The following is a 25,978-nucleotide window of genomic DNA, read 5'->3' as shown; positions in this document are numbered from 1 at the left end:
GCAGAACGCTGCGCTTTGACGGGGACTTTCCATCAACTTACAGGAATAGTTGAGGACAGGGTAGAGAGCGAATTCAAGCATCTTTAACCAGCTAGGCATATATGCAGCGCTGGACGAAGCTGCGGCTTTCTGTGAATGCGACAAAAGACTGCTTCCACCGTTGATGAAGAAACACAGCCTGGAGCGAGAAATGATTCAACATGAAGTCGAGAACTTGCGAAAAGATATTGAGGGGACAGCATGACTAAGCGGTCCTTTCCGCTTGCTAATATTAAAAATAACGGGGGCAAAATGAAATTAAGGCGATAAAAAGTGAAATACGTAATAGATACAAAGCGAGGAGACACAATCGCTTATCATTAACGTTGTCATAAGACCTTTGTGGTACTGATCTCATTCATTTCCTTTCAGATGCGCACGTAAATCCAGCAAACTACCTGCTGATCCAAGAAAAGAAGGAAAAAAAAAATTGGGACAGATTTTCGGTTAGTGTACCACCAGCCAATTCAAATTGTTAGATCTTCCGGATAAGGCCACTCTCTTCCGTCACTCTCGACGCCCATTCACTAGATGACGTTAGATCCAAGGCAGGGGTATGCAGTAAGGGGAGCAAGTCAACTTACGTCCAACTTCCGTCATACACTCGTCTGTTTTCCTGGGGGATGTAATCCGCCTGTTCCAATGCAAGATCAATAACGGCAGCCGTAACTCCAGATCCACAAGTGGTGATTACCGGCCGATTTCGATCAACTCCCTTTGACTCGAATAATTGCCGTAACTCGTCAGGAGAGCGCAGTGTTTTCGTCTCTGGGTCAAGGTATTCTCCAAGTGGTATGCACTGTGATCCCGGCATATGACCCGAGGAAAGCCCAGCTCTGGGCTCCTTGTCTGTTCCCGCCCATCGACCAGCAGGCCGGGCGTCTAAGATCTGGACCGCATCGGAACCTTCTTTCCCGTAATCTTGCCCCATTTCCTTCATCTCTTCAAAGAGGACCACTCTGTTCGGATGGTATTCATCCACTATGTAGTCTGATGGCTCATTGGGAGTCACTTCGCCTTCCTCGACAGGGTACCCTTCCCTAACCCACATCCTGAAATTATTCAAAACATGCACATTTGGGTGTCCAAATACTCTGAGGGTCCATCCAACGCGAGGAGCACTGAGTATCCCTTGTTCTTCCGTATCGTATACTACCACTCGATCATCACGACGAATTCCCATTGATTGCATGGCTTCAGCAAATTTCTCCTTCGACGGAAGCATATGAGGATAAGGGGAACTGGTATCTTTCACAACATCAATGTCGAAGAAGCGCGCATTAGGGATTCTTTTCTTCTTAAATGCCATGAGCCCAGTGCGACCCTCTGGATCATTGGGCATGAACCAAGCGGCACATAGTGGAATAACCCGAGGAGAAGAGGATATTTTTGTTGGCACATTCTCCTTTAAGGCCTCATGGAGCTCCTTTGGCGTAACTACATAGGACTGTAGTGACATAGCCCGTTGCTGAGAGGTATTCGCTGCTAATGTAGACCTAGAGAAGGAGGCACGCTGTGAGAAACGAGCGAGCCGAAGAATTGTGGTAGCCATTTCTAAGTAGCCTGTCGGGAAACTCCTTAGGTATAGTTGTGCTCTTACATAACGATGGCCCTAAGAAGGTGTTCTTTGCGAATTAGTACTGTTCAATCCGGCGATGGTGTACGGAGTAGTTTGATCTGAAATCCAAGTCTGATGCGGGTCGTGGAGATAAAGTTGGCTGGGCAACTGGCGCAGTCAATCAGCCAGTCACGGGACAACTTTAAACCAAAAATATGGCCCTGGCATGGCATAACACGCACAACTTTACTTCTTCCCTGACATGTTCTTCGTTCCACGATACGCCTTACGTCAGACGGGCTGCCGTGGAAGATGTGACAGGGTCAGAAAGAGTTTGAGGCTTTCATGGAATAATCAGCTAATAGCTACGGGTGAGGGAGTTCAACCGCCAGAACTAAGATCGCAACCTTATCAGAATCAACCCCCCTGGTCTACCCTGTCAACTCGTCAGTCTTTGACTAGCCGACAAACCCCGCAGCAATGAAAGTATCTATAAAGCAATGGAATGCTGTGGCTACATGGCGCTGGGACATGCCGGAAGACGATGTCTGTGGCATATGTCGAGTCCAGTTTGATGGCACTTGTCCCACATGCAAATATCCTGGAGACGAATGCACGCTACGTGAGTTTAAACGTTTGATCTCCTATAATGAAGATTCTAACGTAAGTTCTAGTTATCGGCAAATGTGGGCACTCTTTCCATATGGTGAGATTCGATTTGAACCTGCATTAGCACTGGCTATTTTTAACTTATTGACTAGCATTGCCTCTTAACATGGATTCAACAAGATTCAGCCAAGGGTCTATGCCCTATGTGTCGACAGAGTAGGTTTTACATCACTTCTCATCCAAGAGATACAGTGACTGACAAAGTTGTTCTAGAATTTGAATGGAAGCAAAATGAATAGTGTTCAGGTAGCTACGAGGAGTTGGGCGTATAACTAGCTTGTGGGATTCAAACTGGCGGGATACCCTTTTTGTTGCTATTCGTTACACATTTATATCAAATAGATTATTATTATTAATAGTAGTATTTCTGCTTCTATAGAGCGTCTATTCAACTCCTCTGCCCAACCATGATATTTCCCCATTCGTCCACCCTTGTCACGTGGTTGATTCTCTCGATTAGGTAATTCAAAGCCATCCAACCCCAGCTCTTACATCTCACTCCCATGTTTAATGAACAGAAATAAAGAAAATACGAATATCATAAGCGATGTAGCTCTTGAAGCGCAAGATGTCTTTTCCTAAGGATGCCGTTTCACCTACTACGTTATCACCCAGAATCGCCGGTTTATCCGTCTCTCCTACGGAACTTGATACCAGCGGCCAACCACCCCCCAGAAGCAGCCATGGGATGATACAAGATGAGGCAGTTGAAGACGACAGTGGACATGTCTCCCAAAATGAAGCAGTTGAAGATACCTCTGCACTAACTCATCCTCCATTTAAGCCCCTTTTTACGGTTATAGGGGATGCAACCTCGTCAGAATACTCCCACCCAACAGTGCACTACATATTTTCTGATGATGATACAAGCCTCATAACCGAAGCAGCTCTTCGATCTCTAGAGTCAAATAACCAAAGGACATCATCATGGAGCACAGAATCCATCTCCCAGAAAGACAAGAAGAAAGGAAAATCAGCCCCGAAAACTAAAGCTGCATCGGAGCAATTCATCATTCTCGACATGGAACCCACCTATACAAATGATAGTGATACCAGGGCTGCTGGCGGTGAAGCAAAAACCACCGATGCCCAAGAAACACCCGTCCACCCTGCTCCTCAAGTCTTTCAAGACTTCAAGGTAACATCCGCTCATAGCTTATCGCCTTCCTGGCAAGTGATAAATACATCGCTATCTCCGGCTCCGAATTTTGATTCGTCTTCCAACAGCCCTACTTCGACAGATCGCGACGGTAACACGGTACTTATGATTGAAGGAACTTCTGGGTTCGCTTCTGACAGTACTACCGTACGACAGCAGACGCAGCAGGCGCCTGGTCAAACGCTGGAAGAAATGATGGATCAGTTTGCCAAACGTATGGAGGAATTGAAGAAGGTCGTCGAAGCAAGTGGAGAACACTCGTTTTCACAGGTGGTAACACATGCAGAAAACCAAGAAGATTCCCCTCAACCGGAAGAACAGGGTCAAAGCTGAAGTCTGGATTTTACTGCAAGTGAACCTTCAATTGTCTACCGTTCAATTACCGTTGGAGCGTCGTCGTTGATATTATCATATTGGATCTTACTTTATATGGGCCATCTTGGGAACTACACTGCTTTAGGATGATGAAATTTGGCGAGGATTCTTTCTCAATATATTGGGATATCGTGTATGAATACGCTTGCAGATTTTTAACCTATGAGAACAATTCTTTATTCCAAAACCAATTGAAGTATCGGTCACTTATAACATTATGTATATATTAGCCCTATGTCCTGAATAGGGCTATTAAATGTACAAGTTAGGCACGGCTAACCCTAATACGCCTTGTCCCAAAGGCCCACCGGGCCATCAATCCAACTCCTAAAAAAGCATTCGATATGTAGTCAACTCACGCTCTAAAACAGAAAAAAAAAAAATCGCTTTCTAGTATAAAAGGCATAAACTTAATGGTGTGGGCCACTCCTCACTCTTCTTGCGTTGATTCTTGATCCCACATTGAGAGTAGAGACTGGAGTGTTCTCTCGCCCACCTCCTACGCCATTTGCTATTCCCCTGGCATTTCGACGTGTCATCCGTTTCGTCGGAATCTTAGTCTCGCCAGTTAAGTTTGATGCAGCGGCGACGGAAGACGAAAGGTGCCGCTTTAGAGGCGGAGGCTCCGTTTCCTTGCAACTTTCGATACTGCGTCCTGTTTCAGCAGTCACTGGTTCGGCGTTCGGTTTGTTCATCACATTCACATCAACTTCCCTCAGCTTTGAGGGTGATAGTTGACCGGATTCCTCGGGAGTGTCGGCTGGCGGGGGCTTTTCATCTTCGATATTATTATCTGAGTCATGATATACCATCGACTTAGTTGGTGATGTGGGAGGCTCATGTTGTAGTGGTGGAGAGTCTAACGGTGTGCATGAAGGAGATGCTGAGGCTGATGGATCACATGGAGACCCTAGGTTTCCAAGAATAGTGGAATGTGATTCCGTCCGCGGGAGTGTTGCTTCATATTTGTATGTTTTCTTCTCGGGAGTAGTTCCAGTTGGCACATATTCTGCCATAGATGTTGCCTGGACCTCTGATTGAAGACCAGATAGTGGCTGTTTAACCTCGGATATAGCAGTTTTCACTAAGGCTCCAAGAGATTTATTTTCAGACAGCATGGCCGATTGGAAGGCTGCCTCCCGCTTCTCAAATCCATCCAATTGTTGAAGCTGCTGCTGATACCCATCTCTAACCCTTTGTCCCAGTTTGTTGGCAATATCATTGCTTGCTTCGCAGTGCTGATTGTTTTGAGACCTGGCTCTCCTGACGAAATCATCAAGGGCTTCCATCTGAACAGCCATATCCTTCTTTTGTTCATCAACAATATGAACTGTTTGTTCATGAACTGTGTTGGTAGTTGCATGTATCGAAGTGTTTCGCGAAATGAAAAGCTAGGGCAGTGTTAGTGAAAGCGGAGAACATAAGAGACTAGAAGAAGAAACTTACGTCTAGATGATCTTTCATCCTAGATTTCAATTCCGATTCTGATTTGAGCACTTTCTCAAGCAATTCATCCTCCTTTTTATCCCAATTATCCAAAGTTTCGAGGTATTTATTATGCGATTGCTGAAGTGTTTTTCCTGATATCTGTACTTCAGTCTTGATGCAATCGATTTTGCCTTTGAGGCGAGCTGCTTGTCGGTCACTTGACTCATTTAAGAGGTTCTGGATCTGTGAAGCTAGCACAGAACGTTCCTCATCTGCTGCACGTCGTTCCTCTTCGAGAGTCAATTCCAATCGAGAAGCTGCCTTCTCGTTGGCTTTTTTAGCCTCCTCGTTAGCCTTCCGGAGCTGTGCACGAAGGTCGTCAACTTCTTCTTTTTGAGAGTGAAGATGGTCCACAATTGACTTGAACAAATCGGTAAAATCGACGGTTAATAGGTTATACATGGAGTGTAACTAGTGTGGTTAGCCATGGCTTTTGTTTCTTATGGTGTGCAAAACCTACCTCAGAATCGAATTGCTGAAGTTCCTGTATCACTTCCCCAGAGATCCTCGCCGCCGCAGAAGAGAGTCCATTTAATCCTTCCCCAACTTTTCCTTGCACATCTTCCCTCAATATCTTTATTTCCTCCAGAACTTCATTCATAGTATCACGATTCTTGTAATTTTGACTTCTGGAGTCTTCTTCAAACCTTGAAAGAGAGGTCTCTGTTTCCGTAAAAAGTGCACGACTCTTTTTCAAGGCCTCTAGCTCACCGCTTACAAAGGCCTCCACCCGAGCAGTAAGCCCTTTCATCAGAGTCGAATGCTGGGAATGAAGTAGCGCCATCCTGCCATCAATGGATTTTGCAACGTCCAGAACCCTGGCAGTGCAATCTTCCCAGGCATTCTTATTCTGTTTGTGAAGAACTGACCGCCTCCTAAGCTTAGAATGCAACCCAGAAACGTCTGTTACAGATTGATCAATAACCGAGAGTAGGTTCGAGCCGATATCATGGAGTTTCTGTTCGGTCACTTGATGCGCACGGCGCAACAATGTCTCTTCCTCCAGGTCCTTCTGAGCCTTGCCCAAAATCAACTCAGTCTGTTCCAGAAGAGATTTTGTCTGGTCTAACGTTGACCGTGTTGATTCATTGCTCTTTTTCATCTCGTTGAAGTTGCTTGTCAAAGCGAGGTATTCTTGAACTTTGGTTTTCAAGTTGATCTCCATTGTCTCGATCTTCGCCCGTTGTTCTTCACTAAGAATGCGGCGAGATTCGCTTTCCACAGTCATTTCCTCGTAGTTTTCAGCCGAAAGATAAACCCCATTTCTCTGTCTCGTCGCTATTAGATCACTTCGCAACTTCTCAATCTCAGTTGTGAATTCTCGCAGTAGCGCTTTTTTGGAAATTGAGGAATTGATCTGAGGCTTATTTCGGATATTCTTTGCCCGAAAAGCGTAGTCTAGCGTGGACATGGTTTCTTCCAAATTGCAACGGGCAGAGGAAATAGTTGCAATTATGCACGTTTTCGTACGGCCTCCCAGGGAGTCTTGAAGCAAACGTGTGAGTTTTGATTCCCTATACTGTGTAAGTGGACCGCTGACCAGATTGTATCCAGAAAAGTGAAAGAGAGCTTACCGATAGGGTATATGAGGGCTTTTGTCAACCAAAGCATTTATAACTCGTCCAAGTGTAAGCAAGCTCTTGTTTATCGACCCAGCTTCCGTAGCTCTCTTGTTTTCAGCACCACTACGTCGAATGTCTTCACTCCCCGCAAGATCAACGAGATTTAGCTTTCCGCTGCATATATATTCTTCACCCTTGTCCGAAATCCGCTTGAGGAAGGTGGTAATGGTGAAAATACTGTGACTTCGTGAACTGAGGTCATTGCACTTTGTTGAAGCGACCTGTCGCCGATGACTGCCCTCCTGGAGCAGTTTAATCCCGGCAGATGCAGAGTTGATATATGTTTCGCCCACTCCTTGGATCATGGTACCATTGTGGCCCTTCTTCATGCCTTCTTCATATATTTTCAGCTTGACATTATCTTCAGACGAAAGAAGGTCCCTGAGGTCCTCATTGTAGAGTTCGATAAAGGAGCATTTGACGGAACTATCAACGCCTTCGATCTTTTGAAATAGAGCATGAAGAATGCGCGGTATTATACCAGCACTGTCCGAGAGCAATCCAAGAGTCTCTGTCATATCGCCTGACATGGTATACGTTTTCCCGGTACCAGTTTGGCCATATGCGAATATAGTACAATTGTATCCGGAGAGCATCTAGACAAAGGGATTAGTAATTTGGTACCACTGGTAAAGTTGAATAGCAAGCGCACCTCATTTAATATCGGGGTAACGACATCCTCAAATATTATAGCTTGGTCGGCTGCTGGAGAAAAGACCTTATCGAATTGATACTCTTTATTTCCCAGCGCATTGGGACCCATAGACACTTCCACAGTCGTCCCTTTCACTCCTTCAGTAGATATAACAACGCCACTATTCTCCTTGACCTCCCTATCACTCCTGCCCCTGCAGCGGACAATGACTCGGATATTTGTGTCGCCGGGAACATTCTGTTCAAAATCACGCTCCTTTCGTTTGTTGCCAGCATTTTCAGTAGGGGAATTCAGAGCTCGTGTCGCACTGGGTGTCTGTGTCCGCGAAGAAATTTTCGGTGTCTCTACTCGTTCAGGGGCAATAGAAGCTCGTGGTCTGGCTGAACCTCGCAATGCTGGTTTTTTCAACTCCCGTGTGGGTTGAGGCCTGGTGCCCCCGGCCATCTCCAGAAAAACTGTACGTTATTAGCAATAATGAAGCAAAAAGAGCCCTTCATATGTGTCGCGAGGCCGCCTTCTCCAGATGAACCAAAAAAAAATCCTATCAGGAATAAACCCTGCAAAGATAAATGAAAGATGCTGGTAGGTTCCCTCATACAGAAACGCAGTTTTTAATCCAAAAAGGGAAAAAGTAAACAAACCAACGGTGGCCTGAGCTTTATGATTACGTAATTTGACGACATGTGATCAAGATCACGTGTCGCCTCTAGGCCTCCAAGGTTCAGGCGTATGACCTCATTGAATGACCCCGTAACGCTCCGTCCAAATACTTATATCAAACGCCTTTCTATCCTCAGTTGCCGATGAGATAATATTCCTGGCCTGGCATGCGTCTCGTTTTATCTGGACGAAACACTTATCTGTACTGATGATTCTTCTTGCGATACTTCACCATCATGGCTACCTCTCGAGATAGCCCCGCGCCTGTCTTGCCCGGCCGAGCCCTTGGATTCCTCAGTACGTTAACATTCAGCCACTTTACTGTCTAAGCCCTAGCTGATGTATCTGTAGCTCTTGGGGCATCACTGCACCACGTCGTTACCCGTCTTAAGTCTCTTCCCGAGATATACAAGGCATTAGAACTAGGCTATGACATCGCCAAACCTCTCCAGGAGCCTGTCATACTACAACTTCCAGAGAACGGTTTGCGACTTCGTTTTGATGGGCCTGACCAACGCCTGCGACTGATAGAAGTTTTGGATTTCAGCAAGATCCCCCTCGTCTACAAGACCCATGAGGTAGTAAAGCCATCAAAATCACCCTCTGATCCACCAGGATTTGGTCCTGGGTTTCGCCACATATACAACAGGTTGTTTGGACCAACTTATCCCGGAGAGTACACCCCTCCTGTTGCGGGAGAAACGCATGGGACCTATGTCTTATCATATCCTGGAGTTGCATTCTCATTCTCTCTATTGCATAGCGCATGGACAGAAAAGCAGGATTTTGTCTCACTGATGTCTTCCTCTGCTGCATCCGCTGCCTTGTCTATGGCAATATTTCAGGGATCATCTTGGTCGGATGGGCAAAGCAACTTGTTTACCCGTCAACCTCAATACCCACGATCGAGCGCACTAATGGGCAAGAACAAGGAGTCTGTTGCAGATGAGGTTGAACTCGTCAAAGTTCATGAGGGCGGACATATTGAGCTTATCAGGCGATCAAGCAACCCCTTTTGGATCATTTTCGGCGAAACAACTCCTCAAGATCTTATCACGGAATTAGGGCCCCCAGATGCCATCTATCGAAAAAGTGACAGCCGTATCCTAATCCACGGTGAAGGAGAGAAGAATGTAGCTGGAACGACTAATGGAGGAGGCAACTTACCTACTCCACCCACTGATCCCTCAGATATTGATCCACAATTTGATAGCGCCTTGACTGATGAATCGGAAGAGGATTCAGGCGCAGCAACAAATGAAGAATCCGCATTGCCGAGTGACTGTTTCTATAATTATTTCAGCCATGGCTTCGACATCTTAGTTGCCCCATCTACATCTGGTCGCCGCTCGCCAGGGTCACCCACAAGAGAATTATATGCGACAGGGGGTACACCAGAACTTGTCACATCGAAAATCATACTACATGGCAATGTCCCAGGATCGTACCCTTTCAACCGACATAGGCGCTGCAGGTGGATGCTACATTTTGGTTCCAACAAGGAGACAATCACATCTGAAACACCATACGGAGAAATTTCTCCAATACTTAAGGAACGATGGCGAGGCAGCTATGCTAGCCCTGCAGAAGAAGCTTCCTTCCAGAGGGGTATGGTGCTCAATCGCGGATGGGGTGAGACTCCGGGAAGTAGCATCGAATTATTGGGCAGTTGGGAAGAAAATCCATCCAATAAAAACAAAACAGATCATAACCCAGAAATACCTAGTTCATTGGGGAATACTGAACTATACGGATTCCCGGGTCTACTTTTTGAAGTCCTTAAGAATGGCTCTGTCAATTGTTTGACTGTGTATTAACATGTTGCGATTTGTGAATTTCTTTCATACATATGGTACATATCTGGGTTAGGATCGGGTTGGGCAGGCGTTTGAATACTTTGCTTGCATGAGATATTTTAAGACAGATATCATTCGTGATATATTTTGAAGACATACAGAAATATTTATACCAAATATATTGAATTTCTCTTGGTATTGCAACGCCGTAATTTTACAACAAGGTACGATATTGGTAATTATAATGCACGTTTATTGGTTAGAGCTTAATCGTACTGTATTAGCAAATACATGCAACTTTTTTCTCCCATCGGCTTTTCAACATGAACAATTGAAATTCCAACAGCGAGAAGAAATGCAAACAAGAGCATGCCGGAGCTGTCGCGATCCCTCGCGCGATCTTGGTCATCGACGCTAAAGCTTCCGAAATCCACGTTCCCTCCACGGATAGCTTTGGCTGACCAGTCGAAATATCTCAAACGATGCAGCGATGACCTCTACAGCTGGCAGCAGCGCAACCGGCCTGCAACAGCTACTTTCACACTCCACGATGGGCCGCCATACGCTAACGGTGATCTGCACATTGGACATGCGCTAAATAAGATATTGAAGGATATAATCTGTCGCGTGCAATTGGCGAAGGGAAAACGAGTTCATTATGTACCTGGATGGGATTGTCACGGCCTCCCAATTGAGCTGAAGGCACTTCAGGGCCAAAAGGAGTTGGGCGACTTGAGGTCGGCTGGGAGAGATGGGGCTGCGCAGATTCGGTCAGCTGCTCGACAGCTTGCAGAAAAGACCGTCTCCCAGCAGATGGAGGGATTCCGGAACTGGGCGATCATGGGAGATTGGGAAAATGCATATACTACGATGAACAAAGATTTCGAACGTAGGCAATTGGCCGTATTTTTGGAAATGGTTGAAAAGGGGCTCATTTACCGGAGATACAAGCCGGTTTACTGGTCTCCCTCGTCTGGTACGGCGCTTGCCGAAGCTGAGTTAGAGTACAAGGAAGATCATATATCAACTGCGGCTCTGGTTAAGTTCGTTCTGGATAATCTACCATCTCAAATACTGGAACACCCTTTGCTTGCGGGGAATGATATTTCTGCTGTTATATGGACAACGACACCGTGGACACTGCCTGCAAACGCGGCATTGGCGGTTAACCCCGATTTTGAATATACAATCGTGGATTCGACTCGCCATGGAAAACTCCTTGTGGCACAGTCTAGGCTGCAATACCTCCAAGAGCTACTTGAAGATGATTTCACTGTTGTTATACCTGCTATCATGGGCTCTGAATTGCTGAATTCGACCTACCGTTCCCACTTCAAAGGGCCCGAGTCTGAAAAACAGCGGATCATAGCTGCAGAATTTGTGACAGCAGATGCCGGCTCCGGAATTGTTCATTGCGCTCCAGGCCACGGTATGGAGGATTACGAAGCTTGTCTCGCTCTCGGAATTCCAGCATATGCTCCTGTAGATGGAGAAGGCCGATTTACCCAATCTGCTATGCCAACAAAGCCCGACCTTCTAACTGGCAAAGAAGTCTTAGGGGATGGAAACCATGCTGTCATCAAGCACTTGTCGGAAACGGGAATTCTCATTCACAAGCATGATTACAAGCACAAGTACCCCTATGATTGGCGGTCAAAGCTTCCTGTCATAATTCGTGCCACAGAACAATGGTTTGCAGATGTTGGTGATATCCGTGGCGAAGCTATTCAAGCTCTGCAATCTGTCCAATTTATCCCGCCAAGTGGGAAGTCGAGGCTGGAGACTTTCGTCAGGAATAGAAGTGAATGGTGTATATCTCGTCAGAGAGCATGGGGAGTCCCTATACCGGCATTATACCACCGCACCACTGGGGAAGCTATACTCACTAAAGAGAGTGTGTCTCATATCATGAAAATGATCGAAGAACGTGGTATAGATGCTTGGTGGACTGACGATGAGTTTGACCAGGCGTGGCTCCCTGCTTCTCTCCGTGATTCGAGCTCACCGCAATATAAGCGCGGAACAGATACAATGGATGTATGGTTCGATAGTGGCACCAGTTGGGCTCAGCTTAAAGATGATTCCCCTGAAAGTCCGCCAGCAGATGTATACCTTGAGGGAAGCGATCAACACCGTGGTTGGTTCCAATCTAGTTTGTTGACTTACATTTCCCATCAGCTCGCCGAAGGGGGTAAATCTTCGTTTAAGGCCCCTTTCAAGACACTTATTACACATGGGTTTACTCTCGATCAGTATGGTCGTAAGATGAGCAAATCGATTGGGAATACCATACAGCCTGACGAAATCATGGGCGGTACACTTCTCCCTCCACTAAAGCCCAAAAAGATCAAAGGAAAAGGCCCAAAGCCAAATCCAGATGTTCCGGTGTACGATGCCCTTGGTCCTGATGCCCTTCGACTATGGGCTGCTGGGAGTGACTACACAAAAGATGTGGTTATTGGTCAACAGGTACTCAAGGCAGTCAACATCAGTCTTCATAAATTCCGTGTCACTTTTAAGCTTCTTCTCGGTGCGCTTCAAGATTTCGACCCAAGGAATGAAGTCCCGTACGAGTCACTACATGCGATTGACAAGATTGCTTTGGTGCAACTTCACAACCTCGTTAAGTCAAGTCAGGAAGCGGTCGACAAAATGGAGTTCTTCAAAGCCGTGACCGCAATGAACAAATGGGCCAACCTAGAATTCTCAGCATTCTACATTGAAGCCATTAAAGATCGGTTATATGCGGATTCAGAGTCCGGAATGAGTCGACGAGCTGCACAGACCACTTTGTTCCATATATACACGCACATTCAAAGCCTTCTCGGCCCAATAGTCCCTTTGCTGGTTGAAGAGACTTGGGAACACACCCCTGGTAACATTAAAAGATGTTTGAAACATCCGTTCCAGCGAACTTTTAAATCGCCAGACAGCCAGTGGAAGAATGATACTTTGGAACATGAATATTCTGCTATGGTTGCCGCCAATTCTGCAATCAAGGCTATGCAGGAAACTGCTCGGTCTAAAAAGCAAATGGGGTCCTCTTTGCAATCATTTGTGCACCTGGTTCTCCCCGAAGGATTTGAAATATCCGAGCAGTTACAATCCGAGCTCCCCGATTTCTTCGTCGTATCCTCCGTCACCATAGGACCAGAGTGTGATTCCGTTCTAAATGACATTACACAGGCCGAATGGAGCTACAGCTCTGAGTTCAAGCTACCAAACGATCAAATCGGAAAAGCATGGGTGTATACGCCAACTCAGGCCAAATGCCCTCGTTGCTGGCGTTACGCAGTCCAGCCTGCAGAAACCGGGTCAAAGGACGAAGAGGATCTTTGCCATCGCTGCGAAGAGGTTGTGCATGAGATAGATCAACAGTGTGATACGGGTACAAGCACTCCCAATTAAACCTCCCCTCACCATAGTCGTTTTTTGAGCGTGTAACATAGATCATCTAGATCCTGCGATCTTTCCCGTCCGTCTACCCTCCCTTCCCCTGTTGCCGTCCCTTCTGTATTTTATGTATACTATAACTCACTATGCTATACCATACTAAATTTTATAAGTGTAATCGGCCAGTTATACCATCTTACGCAGCTTCAAAAAAACAGGTATTGATATTAGCCCAGTCGATGAATTTAACGTCATAGGCTGCATGGGAGCTTGGATGGAAAAATAGAGAACCTTGTTTCTTCGCCCGGCCTTGGTTAAGAGATGCAGCTCACAGAAGTTCAGAGTTTCGTCGGCTGCAGAATCCCTGTCCGACAGTAACTACAAGCTACCTTGCGTTCCAGGCGCAGGCCCAACGAACTGCACGTCAGAAACGACAGGCAGTGTTACCTGGATGACCTGGCAGTATCCTTCCAAATCTCCAAACTCTCCTCAAGGCGTCTTTGAGCCCGATTGGACCACTCGCCTGTGGCAAGACATGAATGACGGCGATGAAGTCATTTCTTGTTTCTCGAACTCTCATTTTTACTTCCATGGAGGCAATTCCCTTGATATCTGGTAACGCGGGGAAACCCATTTATATAGGGGTAGCCGCTGCTTGTTGCTAATTATTGCATACTTTTCTATACTACATCTGTGCTTGCAGGTATAGTTGTCAGGATCATACGGAGATTTCATTCAACAAACCTGGCCAACTGACTACTTCACCTCGACTATCGAGAGATAGCTAGCAGAGATTAACGGTTGCTATATAAGACGCCATGCACACAATGGGGGATATCGGTGTTCCTCCTATTAGCCCTATCCCGGGTCGAAATGTGATCATGGAGGAATCATCGGGGGTTGGGCGACGATGCTTATGGTAAGCCCTATCACCATAAAGGCAAAATGTCAAGAGATTCTTTGGCTAACTTGTCTTTTAGGGTCGTTGCCATTCTTATGCTTATTTCATCCCTGGTTTTCTACGTTCTGGCCGGCAGAGTCCCTACAGTAAGGCTGCAATTGTATGGCGTCTAGAAGAAACATTTGCTAATACGTCCTCTAGCAAAAACGCCTGTTTCACAGCTTGGTTTCACTCGTTACTACTATATCCTTCCTCTCATACTTTGCAATGGCTATGGGATACGGAGTATCGTATAAGCATTATACCAACCACAAACACCACAAACACTCACCGGATACTATCCAGGAGACTTGCCGTGAGGTGTACTGGATTCGATACGTCAACTGGATGTTGACCGTGCCGCTGATCCTCACCTGTCTCTCGTTTTTGTCTGGGGTAAATGGAGCTAGCCTGTTGGTATCAATCTCTGCAGCTCTTGTCATGTTTGTAGCTGCTCTCAGCAGCTCCTTCATGGACAAACACTATCAATGGGCCTGGTTCGTAATCTCTTGCTTGGGATACCTGACAATTGTGTACCAAACCGGCTTCCAAGGCCGTAGAGCCTCTCTTGCAAAGGATCAACAGGCCCGCAATTTCTATACTTCCATTGCAAGCTTCTCTTTGGCAGTGCTGCTTGTCTATCCAATGTAAGTTCATACCTACTTCATCTTAGAACACTTTTTTAAAGATAACTAATGAGGCACGCAGCATCTGGGCTATCTCCAATAATGCTCGAAAGATGAGCATTGATGCAGAGATAATAGTTTTTGCTATCCTTGACATATTGCTTCAAGGTGTCTTTGGATATTGGCTTATCGCCTCTTATAACACAATAAGATCCATGTAAGCAATTTATGCAGGCTCAAATATCCGGGTGTTATGGTTGCTAATTCGGTTTATCTAGCTCGGTCACCCTGGATGGTTTCTGGGCGAATGGCGTTAACGGCGAAGGCAATATCCGGGTTGGAGAAAATGAGAACGTATGATGTCCTGCAGGTGTGACAACAACAACATCTTACGGAATCTGGTGGTGCTATACCCACTTATTTACTAAGAAGATACCATCAACATTTCAGACCACCAGTTTGTAGCCGGCAATCTTTCTTGCTCACCTTATAATACCCTCTATCATTGTGGCGGTACAAAAGTTATGGACCAGGCCATTTTTGTTCGTTTTTACTTCGAATTTGGGCTCTCGGTTGTCTGCTGCAATTTAAGTCAATTAATACCTTGTGTCTTTTTGATTTTTTATTATTGTGTACTTCAGAATATGGAATATCAAACTATTTACCAGCAAACTAAACAGCCATCGACGTAAGGCATGTCATCGCACTCCCCACTGCCTCCTAATACTGTCATCAATTAAAATATTTAGGCCAGTCCAGTGGTAATGTAAAAGAGAGGAAAGAGAAGAAGAAGATCGTGATATCCATCTAGACCCTGCATGACGTCATCACGAGCAGTGATCAATCACGTGATCACTTTAATTAGACTCCGAGGAAGGAAGGAAGGAGTTCCATTATTGCTTGGCGAGCTGGCTTACTTCTTGCTGGCTCTCGGAAAGCCTTTGATGCGGAATGCAGGACGACGGCTGAGGCCGTCGTCATTGCCCGAGAAGCACTCAGGTGCCTTCTCGATGGCTGCATTTTCTTTGCCGATGCTTGCCTTTCGCCATTCGCTGACCTTCTCGTTGACGAGCTTGGTCTCGTCAGCCTTGTCGGCTGGATTCTTCCCTTTCTTGGGGATATCAACGAGTTTGGCCTGAGTTGGCCCTTTGTTCTTCCTCTTCGGAATATCGATGAGTTTAACCTCTCCAGGTTTGACGTGTCGAACCTGCATGGCATATTCAGCCACGGTATTTGGCCAGGATACGACGACTCGGTCGGACATGAAGCGTGGGATCGCAAATCCAGCGTCGACGCAGTCATTCTTGAAGTTGATTACGCGGAGGCGATGTGGATTGAACCACATGAAGAATGGGTCGGCATCGACGACGAAGCCAGTGAGTGTTAGCTTAACAATTGGTAAACGGTCGAGCGTACACCCCATTGCCAGAGCTCTGATCTTTGCCTCTCCAATGGATTCTTTGTCTAGGTATTCACCAACTCCAGCACGTCTGTGCAATTCTCCTTCACCGGACTCTCCACTTTGATGTAGAAAGTGCAAGTTAGCAAGATGATTGTTATTCGGCAGGAAGTTTGAATCCTTACTAGTATACCCCAGGCATCTCATCGGCAGTGCGGTAAGACCAGTCCCCCTTGATAGATGGCCAATCGGCATTGAATGTGCGTCGAATGCAAGGTTCAAGAGCCATCTCCAGCTCGAGTTCTTCAAGGGCAGGGTTAAGCCATACGGTTTGCCAAATGTACTTTTGATAAGACTGTGACATTCCAGTCAACTTGAGTTTTCGGAGGTTTCTGAAGTTGCAAAGTGAAGCAAGCTCTTCAACTGGCATGATATCCGGGCGAAAGGGGTTGTCGAAGGGACTGTTTTTCTTAGTTGGCCAGAACAAGTCCAACGCGAGAACTTTGCAGTTTAGGTCAAGAGCCTGCCATGCAGAACCTCCACGGAATGAGATAATAGGCTTATCAAAGCCGTCCATGGAATCATCGTCTTCAAAGGGTTCTTCGAACGTGTCTTCGTATTCCTTCATGTTGTTCTGTTTGTCTCCAAACGCGGAGCGTAAGAGCGCGATGTTGCTACTAAAAGATGATCTGGAAGCTGATCTGGCAGTGGTTCCTTTCTTCGCGTTACTTGATGAGCCGGCCTTGAAGAAACGGGATATTGAGGCCAGAGACTCGGACTTGGTGAGGCCAAATGGAAGACAAGTGATATCACTGACACTGGATCTTCGTTTCTGGGAAGACGCCCCTACTTTCGGGTGATTTGGGGGATGGAACGACGCGGAAGATGTGATCTTTCGATATCCTGGACCTGGTGGCTTCCTTGGGACTGGAAAGGATTTTGTTAACTTGGCTCAAGGTCTTCAATGCTGGTAGAAGACAAATTTGCTGAAAGGATTAGGCAGAACAAGGCCAAATATTCACTGGCTCACCTGCTATCACCTGTTTGTGATTGTTTTCATCACTGTCTTCATCCTGGTTGATAGGACGATGGCATCCTCGGCAACACACCATGGTTAATAGCTGTGCTATACCTTTTGATAGCCTTGCAGTAGAAGCTCAGACAGGCTATTATGATATCAGATATAGTATATCAACCTAGTTTGTTGCTTGATATAGGCAAGAAAGGGAGGCTTTTTTAGATAATGTGAGAGAAGTCCTATCAAACAAGCAATCTATGGGGTTTGCTTTTTTATGGTGTTTTTGAAAATATAAAGGAGACTGGTTTGTGTGCTATGAGAGCCGCTAAATGTGTTGTTATTATTGTTGCTGTTATTACTAGCCTGAAAGCCCCAGGTACATCTAGACAGGAAGGGATATGTACTTGCATGACAGTTTACCATCTTGAGTCAGACAGGGGTAAGCTAGAGTGCTCGAGATGAAGGATATAGGCTATGACAACATTTTCAGGATACCAGCAGTAGGTTTTGGGGGCAGATTGGAGGTATATGTATATATATATATATATATATATATATATATATATGCTTCCTTGTATTCTCTATCCACCTCCCTAATGCACCTATAGCCTATCATGCATCCGGTTTCGATATCAAATGGACTACATTATCTCTTTTTCTTTATTCTCCGGAGTACAATCAAGGGGCTTCTTCTCTCGAGACATGAAACCGAACCACAAGTGTCTGAGAGTCATGGCTGCAGATACGCCGGGTCAGCTCTCAGCGTGGATGCTCCAGTCTGTTGGAATTACTTACTCCTTTGTCAGACATGCGCTCTGATTATAGCTGCATGGCCCTATGCAGCTCAACGTAATATTTTCTGGACCGTCCTATGAAATCATGAAGTAGATGCATGGTTTGATACATCATTATCCTATCGATTTACTTACTCGCTATCGATGTGGTTCCATGGTAACCGGTACGTGCCTAGTGGTGTCTCGTTCAAAATATATCCAAAAACAGGTATGAAATCCCTACAACGGTTCAAGATGTAATATGACTTAGTATCCCAGGAAAGGAAATTGAGGGAAAAGAATATAAATCTGTCAGATGGAAATCATTATTTCATTTAGCTCCTGACAAGCTCGAAAGGAATTTTATCCGCTAACTAAAATAGACAAAAGGGAGAGAGAAAGAAAATCCTATTTGTTCTTTTTTAGTATCTCTTTCCTTCCCGTAGAACGTCACCGAACTCCTCGAGAGGGCTTCGGTTGAGTTTGGTCTCCTTCCAGAGGTTAGGAGTCAAGTAACCGTATGAGTTACCGACGGCAACGAAGGTGGCCTTGAGGGTGTTCTCAAGGGTCTTGGTGGAACCAGAGGAAGATGTGTAAATATCGCCGACACCGGCCAACTGAAGGAATCGCTTAACAGCTGGGGAGGCAACGAGGCCAGTACCACGGGGAGCAGGGATCAACTAGAGGGTTATCCAATTAGTCTTAAACGTCCTTTGCCGTTGTATAAAGGATGGGATAGAAAAGACATACTCTGACGGAAACGGAACCGCACTTTCCGCTGGTCTTGGTTGGGAGAGAGTGAGGTTCACCAAGGTTGGAACCCCAGTAACCCCGACGGACTGGGAGAACGCTGAGCTTGGCGATTATGATGGCGGCACGGATAGCAGTAGCGACTTCCTTGGAGGTCTTGATTCCGAGACCGACGTGGCCCTCGGAGTCTCCAATGACAACAATTGCCTTGAAACGGGTTCGCTGACCGGCACGAGTCTGCTTCTGGACAGGCTTGATCTATATCCCACGAAAATTGACCCCCATTAGCAACAATTGCAACATAGCCGCATAGAACAACTCAAAACGCTCAGAAATGCCAGGCGCATTATAATTCCATCACTCGTTCTCCTCCGAATGCTTGCCGTATGCAATTTCGAGGAAGGAAAATAAAAACGACGGTATGTCCGTACCTTCATGACCTCGTCCTTGAGCTTTGGAAGGAAGAAATCGACGATCTGGTATTCCTTGATGGGCAAACTGTGGAGGTAGATCTGTTCGATGCTGTTGATCTTGCCGGCCTTGACGAGACGGCCGAGCTTGGTGACGGGCTGCCATTCCTTCTCCTCGCTCTTAGCACCACGACGTCCACGACGTCCACCACGGCCACGGCCACGGTCTCCTCCACGCGAGCCAAAGCCGCCGCGTCCTCGAGCAGCGTCAGCCATAATTGCTGGTATCGGAATCGACGGTGTTGTAGGAAATGGGAGAGAAATAGGGAGGACCGGAGGACTTGAGGTCGTTGTCGATGTTGCGCTTGTCGAACGTCTTCGTCGCTCCAACTCGCTTTCAACTTTCTTCTTTCGCCAGAAAACGCGATGTGGAGCATTACATAAGCCCCCTCTAAGCGAGTGACCGGCGAACCCTCAGGCCGAGCCCTAAGCCCTACCCCGGCGCCCAAACAGGAGATCCCTTGGCCGTGGCGCTAAGCGCTTAAAGTGCGTCGGCTTTGCGGCAGATCAAGGTTTTAATCGCGCGACTAAAGCCGGGCGGAAGAAGCTCCACCGGGGCAGAAAAAAGGGTCAGCAGGACGCGAGGATGAGCAGAGATTGAGCCCCCTGCGATGGCGCGGCTTCTTTATTGTTTAGACCAGCTATATAAGCCTGAAGAGCGTATGAAGCTGGCTGTCTCACACTCGACCCCCCCAAGGATAAGGCAGAGGACCTCATAATGCTGCGGTGGTGAGTTCGCTGGGCCTTCCGGTCATCGGAGATATATCTGCCCCTTCCCCTTGATAATTCTAGGTAGGGTTTGTTCTTCTAATCATCTCTACGCAGGTACCAAGCAAAATTGGCTGCCCGCCCATTGCTTACACAGAGCGTCGGTAGTGCTGTGAGTTTCCAACATGAGGCTTCCTTATCAAGTTTGCAGTTTACTAATTGATGACCTCTAGGTACTCTTTGGAACCGGAGATGTCCTTGCCCAGCAGCTCGTCGATCAAGTCGGGATTGAGAAGCATGACTTCGCTCGGACTGGTCGAATGGTTCTCTACGGAGGAGGTATGCCACTCCAGGCTACGTGCAAACCCTACAATGCGAGATCCAAAAAGCTGACGGTGGTCACTCGTGCTTTGAAAATATAGCAATCTTCGGACCCGGCGCTACCACTTGGTACAAGTTCATGCAACGAAGCATAGTTTTCAAGAACCCCAAACTTACATTAGTTGCTAGAGTGTGTGCAGATCAGACCCTGTTCACTCCTACGCATCTGACCTGCTTCCTATCCTCCATGGCAATCCTCGAAGGAAATGACCCATTGGAAAGGCTGCGAACCACTTTTGGTACTGCCTACAAGACCAATCTCATGCTCTGGCCATGGGTGCAGGCAGCCAACTTCACATTCGTGCCTTTGGAGCACCGAGTTCTTGTCGTCAACCTCGTCAGTCTTGGTACGTTTCTTCCCCTGGCGAGTCTCCGCGGAATACTGCATTTCTTTGCTAATCCTCAACTGCCAATTTCTAGGCTGGAACTGCATCCTCAGTCTCATAAACAGTAAGGGTGAAAAGGATAGCACCTAATCTGTTCCCCCCTGTTGTTGTGAATTCTTGTTACGCTTTTACTCGTTCTAAGCATAGCGATTCTTCTCCCCTCTCCTGCTTTTTCTTAACGTTATAGAGTGGCCACAGACCGGTCCTGCCACTTGGGCAGTTTTATAGCATAGAATAGTTTGGAAGATTAGTTTAGATATTGTATTAGTATACAGCCTTTCGAAGAATATTGCTCCTGCAGCCACTTTCAAGCCATCCATGAAAAAGGAGAGAGGGCTGGTGCAAACAGTGCAAACTCAAACCGCCCAAAGCTTCTCAATGCCTGAAGATTAAAAAAAGAATCAAAAAATAAAAAAAATTTGAGAAGAAGCGCGAATCTCAACACTTCAACGTCACCTTTCCACAACACACATATTCTGCCTGGAGCAGAGACGCATTTCCGCTGCGTTGTATCTACCTGAAATCGCCCTTCTCGCTGTGTGGTAGCGATACGATCGAGCCTTCCCGCGGCCAGAATCAGCCACCACCACAGCTCTCAACCTCACTTCCTTCACCTTACCTGCACACCCGCCGCCCACCTCGACCAGCTCAGGGAGCGCTTCTACCCTTAGCCTATATATCTCCCGTGCAGCGACCCGAGCCCTCAGCCTTACATAGCTCTACGTCGGCGCCTTTCCCTCCTCACAACATGGCGGCGGAAAACGGAACCAAGCCCGAACAGGCCGTGAACAACGAGAACTCCACTCCAGACGGCACTGAGCCTCAGAACAAGGATGAACAGATCACGGTCTTCCATGATCCCATCAACTTCAACGTCAAGCACCCTCTCATGAACGAATGGACTCTGTGGTTCACAAAACCTCCAAGTGGCAAGGTACGTGGTAGTGCATGGCGCGCTTCCCACAGTTGCATATCCCATTACCGCCCACCTTTCATTGAATGTCTCGGATTATGCTAACCCAAGCGCTATCCTCTAGGGCGACAACTGGAACGATCTGCTCAAGGAAGTCGTCACTTTTAACTCCGTTGAAGAATTCTGGGGAATATATGTAAGTCTGGAATTTGTCTCCCCCCCCCCAAAAAAATGAGGGGCACGGTTCTGGCTCTTATTTTATTGTATACGGCATAATATCTGACCACCCACTTTGCTGTAAACAGAATAATATCGCGCCTACCTCTCAGCTCAGCTTCAAGTCAGACTACCATCTATTCAAGAAGGGAGTCAGACCAGAATGGGAAGACCAACAAAACAAACATGGCGGCAAGTGGTCGTACTCTTTTAAATTCACCAAGGACCGGAACCAGGTTCCCATCGACGAACTCTGGCTACATGCCCAACTTACGGTGATTGGAGATACTCTCGAAAATGACGGTGACAACGAAGTCATGGGAGTTGTCGTTAACGTGCGCAAATCTTTCTACCGAATTGGTCTATGGACCCGAACAATTGGACGTGCTAGCAATGAGCGCTCGCAAGATCAAGCACAGAAGATTCTCTTGGCTATTGGCAGACGGTTCAAGGAAGTTCTCAAACTGAAGGACAATGAGCTCCTCGAGTTCTCCGGCCACACTGAGAGTGCCAATGCAGGAAGCACCCGTGCTAAAGCGAAGTTTACAGTCTGAAAAAAACGGCGTCTGGTCGTATAAGAGATTCAATCTTATCCAGATATCAACTTTGTATAGCTACGTTCAGTTCAATGCCTCCCCTTAGTGCTGAACGGCCGTGGTGAACGTTAGTAGGGAAGCGTTTGTATCTTCCCTCATTGGCAGGATTGAGATTACCGGTAGAAATGGTTGTTACGCTTTCTCAATTTGCAAAATGGAGTCTTACGAAGTCTCAGCATGCGCGTGATGTTCCCAGCGCAGCTTTCTTTTCCCTGGATTGTTTTATCTTAGGAGCTAAAACTGGGGGTTAACGTGGTTTATTTAACATGTCTTCCGCTTTTACTTCTTAATGTCATTAAACTGCTATGCGCGCTTCCTCTTATCCGAAATTCCCCTTTATAAAGCTGTGTTTATCATCCTTCACCGTGTATGATGTTTGGTCCATTAGGCGATATCGCTTCCGGTTCGTTTTAGCCTTGAATTTATTCATCCAACAAAGCTACAGAACATCCGTCTATGTTCATAGTGTACAAGAGTCTATATACATTTGTATTGTACACAACGACCTAGCATGGTACCACTACATCACATCGCCGAAGACCTCTTTTTTCAGGGTTTTCTTGTTTACTGGAAGGATTACTTTGTCAGTAGCTCTCCATCAATGTCCTGAATATTAGTCGAGCACTTACCTTTTCCCATAGCATTTCTTGGGATCCCGCCCTCAAGTACCCTCATTTCCTGGGGGATCTTGTAACTAGACAGCTTCTCCTTCAAGGCACGGCGCAGGTCAAGTATTCCCCATGGCTTTCCCCCGCCAGACCCTGTAGCTGCATGCTTAGTGTCGAGCACCAGTATCGCGGCGACTTTCTGACCCCATTGCTTCGACGGTAGGCCGACAACAGCGGCCTCCAAAACCTCGGGACTACAAATATCCTATGTTAGCCCAGCCAGAATACAGAACAATATAATAGCTGGAAAGCTGGTACTTACAGGGAGAGTATTTCACGCTCAACTTCTAGTGCGCTCACCTTTTCTCCTCCGACCTTGATAATGTCCACACTCTGGCGGCCCTGGATGAAGTATAACGGACCTTTAGCCCAGGCGCTTTCACCTTGCCCAGCGCCATCCACTGGCTTTCGAATAGCCATATCGCCTGTCTTGAACCATTTGCCCTTGCCATCAGGATCGTCAGTAAATGATTCCTCGGTAGCTTGTTTGTTTTGCCAATATTCTTTGAATATGGTTGGACCTCGTAGCTGGATCTCTCCGACTCTCTCACGGCCGTAATTATCAAGCTCTTGCCCGGGGCGTATAACTTCTTGTTTATCAAGGTCGAATAGTCTGACCTCAACAGATGGAAGCGGCCATCCAACGCTCCCATCAATTCTGTCATTGAATTCTAGGCCACAACTGAGAGCCATGCCCACTTCAGTCATACCATATCTTTCAAGAAGGACATTCCCCCCACTAAGATCGGACCATGCCCCTTTTGTAGGCGTCGGTAATGCAGCAGAACCTGAGATATTTAGCCGTAGATTTCCCGGTGAAATGGCTTCCTTGGCGGCCTGTTTAGTGGTATCAGAGAGTAAATCAAATGTATTCAGAAGGCGGTGGTAGATAGTTGGAACCGCTGTGAGGAAGTTTATAGGTTTTGGTGGTGGATTGGCCGTGGACTGAGGGAGAAATGGCTTAGCCAGTCTCTTCCATACTGCTGTAGGATTGAAGGGATATGTAAATTCAATAGATGAGCCAGCAAGGACCGGGGCCAGGATAGCATTGACAGTGCCATGGATGTGATGTAGAGGTAGCATGTGAAGTAGTCTGTCGTCTGGTGAATAAGACCATGCTTCAACCAAAGATTTGGTTTGCGCCGCTAGCGCAGAGTGTGGGAGGAATACACCTTTCTGATAACGATGGATATTAGTTCGCGTTCTATCCGTATCCAAATTCAATTAGCTCAACATACCGGCCGATTGGTGGTTCCTGAAGTATATAGCATCATTCCTCCTTGGGGGTCCTCGATATTGCGAAATCCTACGCTCGATGGTGGCGTGGCTCCTTTTTCAAGCTTAGGAATGAATTCCAGAACGGGAGGATTTATCAATTCTCCCTTGAGAACTTGCTCTGCTTGTTCCCGGTACCTTTCCGTAGCTAGGAGCACTTCAGCTTGCGAATTATCCAGTATATATCTCAGTTCTGCCGCAGGGAAACTAGGAGAAAGAGGAAGAGCAATCCCATCCGCGGCAAGGATAGATAGTAGTATCACTATGCTCATTACAAATGTTAGCCATTTATATAGTGCCCAAGTTCATTGGATCGACTTGCTTGGGAGCTTCTACAGTACCTACGTAGTCGTAGCTGTTCTCCGCCAGAAACGCCACAGGCTTTCCCCGCAAATCAAGAAGCCTCGAATGTCTTCCCCCGATAGTCTTTAGTTTATGCTGAGCCGATATGACATCGCCGAGAAGATTGCCATAGGTAAAGGTGCGGCCCGATGCGCTGTGGACAACCGATGTCGAGAGCTGGTCATGGGAGGCCAATGGATGCAACAGGGGAAGGTTGGGCAGGCTCGAAAATAATCGCATATGATGGGCTCGGTATCCCTTCCCTTTCGGCCATGGTATAGCGCTATACTGATTCACTCGAGCTCTTGGATGCTGCTGCGCAAATAGACAAATCCGCCGGAAACCAGGTCGTATCATCTTGTCGAGGTTAATAGCAGTTCTTTGCTATAGCGGCTTTCCGTCCGCATATCAGATTATTCAACAATAGAAACCAGCTGAAGGGTATCCATGTGTTTCATGGTAAATAATGCCGGCCAGTCTTCATCTTCTATGATGTGTTGATGTGCAAAGAAGTTTCCCCAAGGTCGCGGATGCGCCCAAAAAGCTTAACTAATTTTATGTTAGTTACCGACGACGACAGCCTGGGCCTGAATAACACCGAAGCCTTCTGCAAAGACATACAGGCAAGCAAACCTGCCCTTACCAGCGCATTTGAAGCTCTTGTCGTTCTCCAGCTATTCCACATACCAGATGCTCCGAACCATCCGACTAAGCCAGCAGCGCCTGCAGCTTTTCTCACGCATACCTAGAATGTCCGCCAGCACTGCAACTTCTCAGACGCCTTTGGAAGACGCGATTCGGGATAAGGTATGCCTCAGGTCTTATGTCAAGGAGATAAGTGCATGCGCATAGGACTGATTTCACAATGATTATATGCAGGTCACAAGAGAACTATCGCCGATTTCTCTAACGATCCGAAATGACTCTAAACACCACGCTCATCATGCGCCCATGCAAGGGAATACATCTACAGAAACCCATTTCCAGTGCGTATATGGGAAGCACAGCCATCGACGGCTAAAGACACGAAATTGCTAGCTTGCTCACTACTACTCGCTACAGTGTAACGATAATTTCGTCCGCATTCGCATCGAAGACCCAGC

General features: G+C 46.7%; 10 protein-coding genes across 10 annotated transcripts; 5 read left to right on the top strand and 5 right to left on the bottom strand.

Moving 5' to 3' along the window:
* Positions 1 to 514: 514 nt before the first annotated feature.
* Positions 515 to 1,591, bottom strand: ARB_06246 (thiosulfate sulfurtransferase, putative; the record flags this gene model as incomplete). The annotated part of the gene is made up of 2 exons (XM_003015888.1): positions 515 to 566; positions 624 to 1,591. 2 exons carry the CDS (start codon positions 1,589 to 1,591, stop codon positions 515 to 517), a joined length of 1,020 nt encoding a protein of 339 aa, XP_003015934.1.
* Positions 1,592 to 2,834: 1,243 nt separating this feature from the next.
* Positions 2,835 to 3,758, top strand: ARB_06245 (uncharacterized protein; the record flags this gene model as incomplete). The annotated part of the gene is made up of 1 exon (XM_003015887.1): positions 2,835 to 3,758. The coding sequence occupies one exon, from the start codon at positions 2,835 to 2,837 to the stop codon at positions 3,756 to 3,758; it is 924 nt and encodes a 307-aa protein (XP_003015933.1).
* A 452-nt stretch (positions 3,759 to 4,210) lies between these two features.
* ARB_06244 (uncharacterized protein) lies at positions 4,211 to 8,009 on the bottom strand (the record flags this gene model as incomplete). The annotated part of the gene is made up of 5 exons (XM_003015886.1): positions 4,211 to 5,191; positions 5,247 to 5,699; positions 5,749 to 6,802; positions 6,863 to 7,506; positions 7,563 to 8,009. 5 exons carry the CDS (start codon positions 8,007 to 8,009, stop codon positions 4,211 to 4,213), a joined length of 3,579 nt encoding a protein of 1,192 aa, XP_003015932.1.
* A 452-nt stretch (positions 8,010 to 8,461) lies between these two features.
* ARB_06243 (uncharacterized protein) lies at positions 8,462 to 10,042 on the top strand (the record flags this gene model as incomplete). The annotated part of the gene is made up of 2 exons (XM_003015885.1): positions 8,462 to 8,522; positions 8,577 to 10,042. The coding sequence occupies 2 exons, from the start codon at positions 8,462 to 8,464 to the stop codon at positions 10,040 to 10,042; spliced, it is 1,527 nt and encodes a 508-aa protein (XP_003015931.1).
* A 348-nt stretch (positions 10,043 to 10,390) lies between these two features.
* On the top strand, positions 10,391 to 13,429 carry ARB_06242 (uncharacterized protein; the record flags this gene model as incomplete). Its single annotated transcript, XM_003015884.1, has 1 exon — positions 10,391 to 13,429. One exon carries the CDS (start codon positions 10,391 to 10,393, stop codon positions 13,427 to 13,429), a length of 3,039 nt encoding a protein of 1,012 aa, XP_003015930.1.
* Positions 13,430 to 14,324: 895 nt separating this feature from the next.
* On the top strand, positions 14,325 to 15,340 carry ARB_06241 (opsin, putative; the record flags this gene model as incomplete). Its single annotated transcript, XM_003015883.1, has 4 exons — positions 14,325 to 14,333; positions 14,517 to 15,001; positions 15,063 to 15,197; positions 15,259 to 15,340. 4 exons carry the CDS (start codon positions 14,325 to 14,327, stop codon positions 15,338 to 15,340), a joined length of 711 nt encoding a protein of 236 aa, XP_003015929.1.
* A 553-nt stretch (positions 15,341 to 15,893) lies between these two features.
* ARB_06240 (uncharacterized protein) lies at positions 15,894 to 17,491 on the bottom strand (the record flags this gene model as incomplete). Its single annotated transcript, XM_003015882.1, has 3 exons — positions 15,894 to 16,500; positions 16,565 to 17,306; positions 17,410 to 17,491. 3 exons carry the CDS (start codon positions 17,489 to 17,491, stop codon positions 15,894 to 15,896), a joined length of 1,431 nt encoding a protein of 476 aa, XP_003015928.1.
* A 1,101-nt stretch (positions 17,492 to 18,592) lies between these two features.
* Positions 18,593 to 19,606, bottom strand: ARB_06239 (uncharacterized protein; the record flags this gene model as incomplete). The annotated part of the gene is made up of 3 exons (XM_003015881.1): positions 18,593 to 18,850; positions 18,921 to 19,178; positions 19,352 to 19,606. The coding sequence occupies 3 exons, from the start codon at positions 19,604 to 19,606 to the stop codon at positions 18,593 to 18,595; spliced, it is 771 nt and encodes a 256-aa protein (XP_003015927.1).
* Positions 19,607 to 21,613: 2,007 nt separating this feature from the next.
* Positions 21,614 to 22,548, top strand: ARB_06238 (uncharacterized protein; the record flags this gene model as incomplete). Its single annotated transcript, XM_003015880.1, has 3 exons — positions 21,614 to 21,799; positions 21,903 to 21,974; positions 22,084 to 22,548. 3 exons carry the CDS (start codon positions 21,614 to 21,616, stop codon positions 22,546 to 22,548), a joined length of 723 nt encoding a protein of 240 aa, XP_003015926.1.
* Positions 22,549 to 23,166: 618 nt separating this feature from the next.
* On the bottom strand, positions 23,167 to 24,805 carry ARB_06237 (uncharacterized protein; the record flags this gene model as incomplete). Its single annotated transcript, XM_003015879.1, has 3 exons — positions 23,167 to 23,452; positions 23,521 to 24,434; positions 24,497 to 24,805. The coding sequence occupies 3 exons, from the start codon at positions 24,803 to 24,805 to the stop codon at positions 23,167 to 23,169; spliced, it is 1,509 nt and encodes a 502-aa protein (XP_003015925.1).
* Between the last annotated feature and the right edge of the window lie 1,173 nt (positions 24,806 to 25,978).

Source organism: Trichophyton benhamiae, assembly GCF_000151125.1.
Source record: "Trichophyton benhamiae CBS 112371 chromosome Unknown Abenha-G-c-322p01.r1, whole genome shotgun sequence".
In the NCBI taxonomy this organism is placed as follows: Eukaryota; Fungi; Ascomycota; class Eurotiomycetes; order Onygenales; family Arthrodermataceae; genus Trichophyton; species Trichophyton benhamiae.
This window is presented reverse-complemented; position numbering and strand designations above follow the sequence as displayed.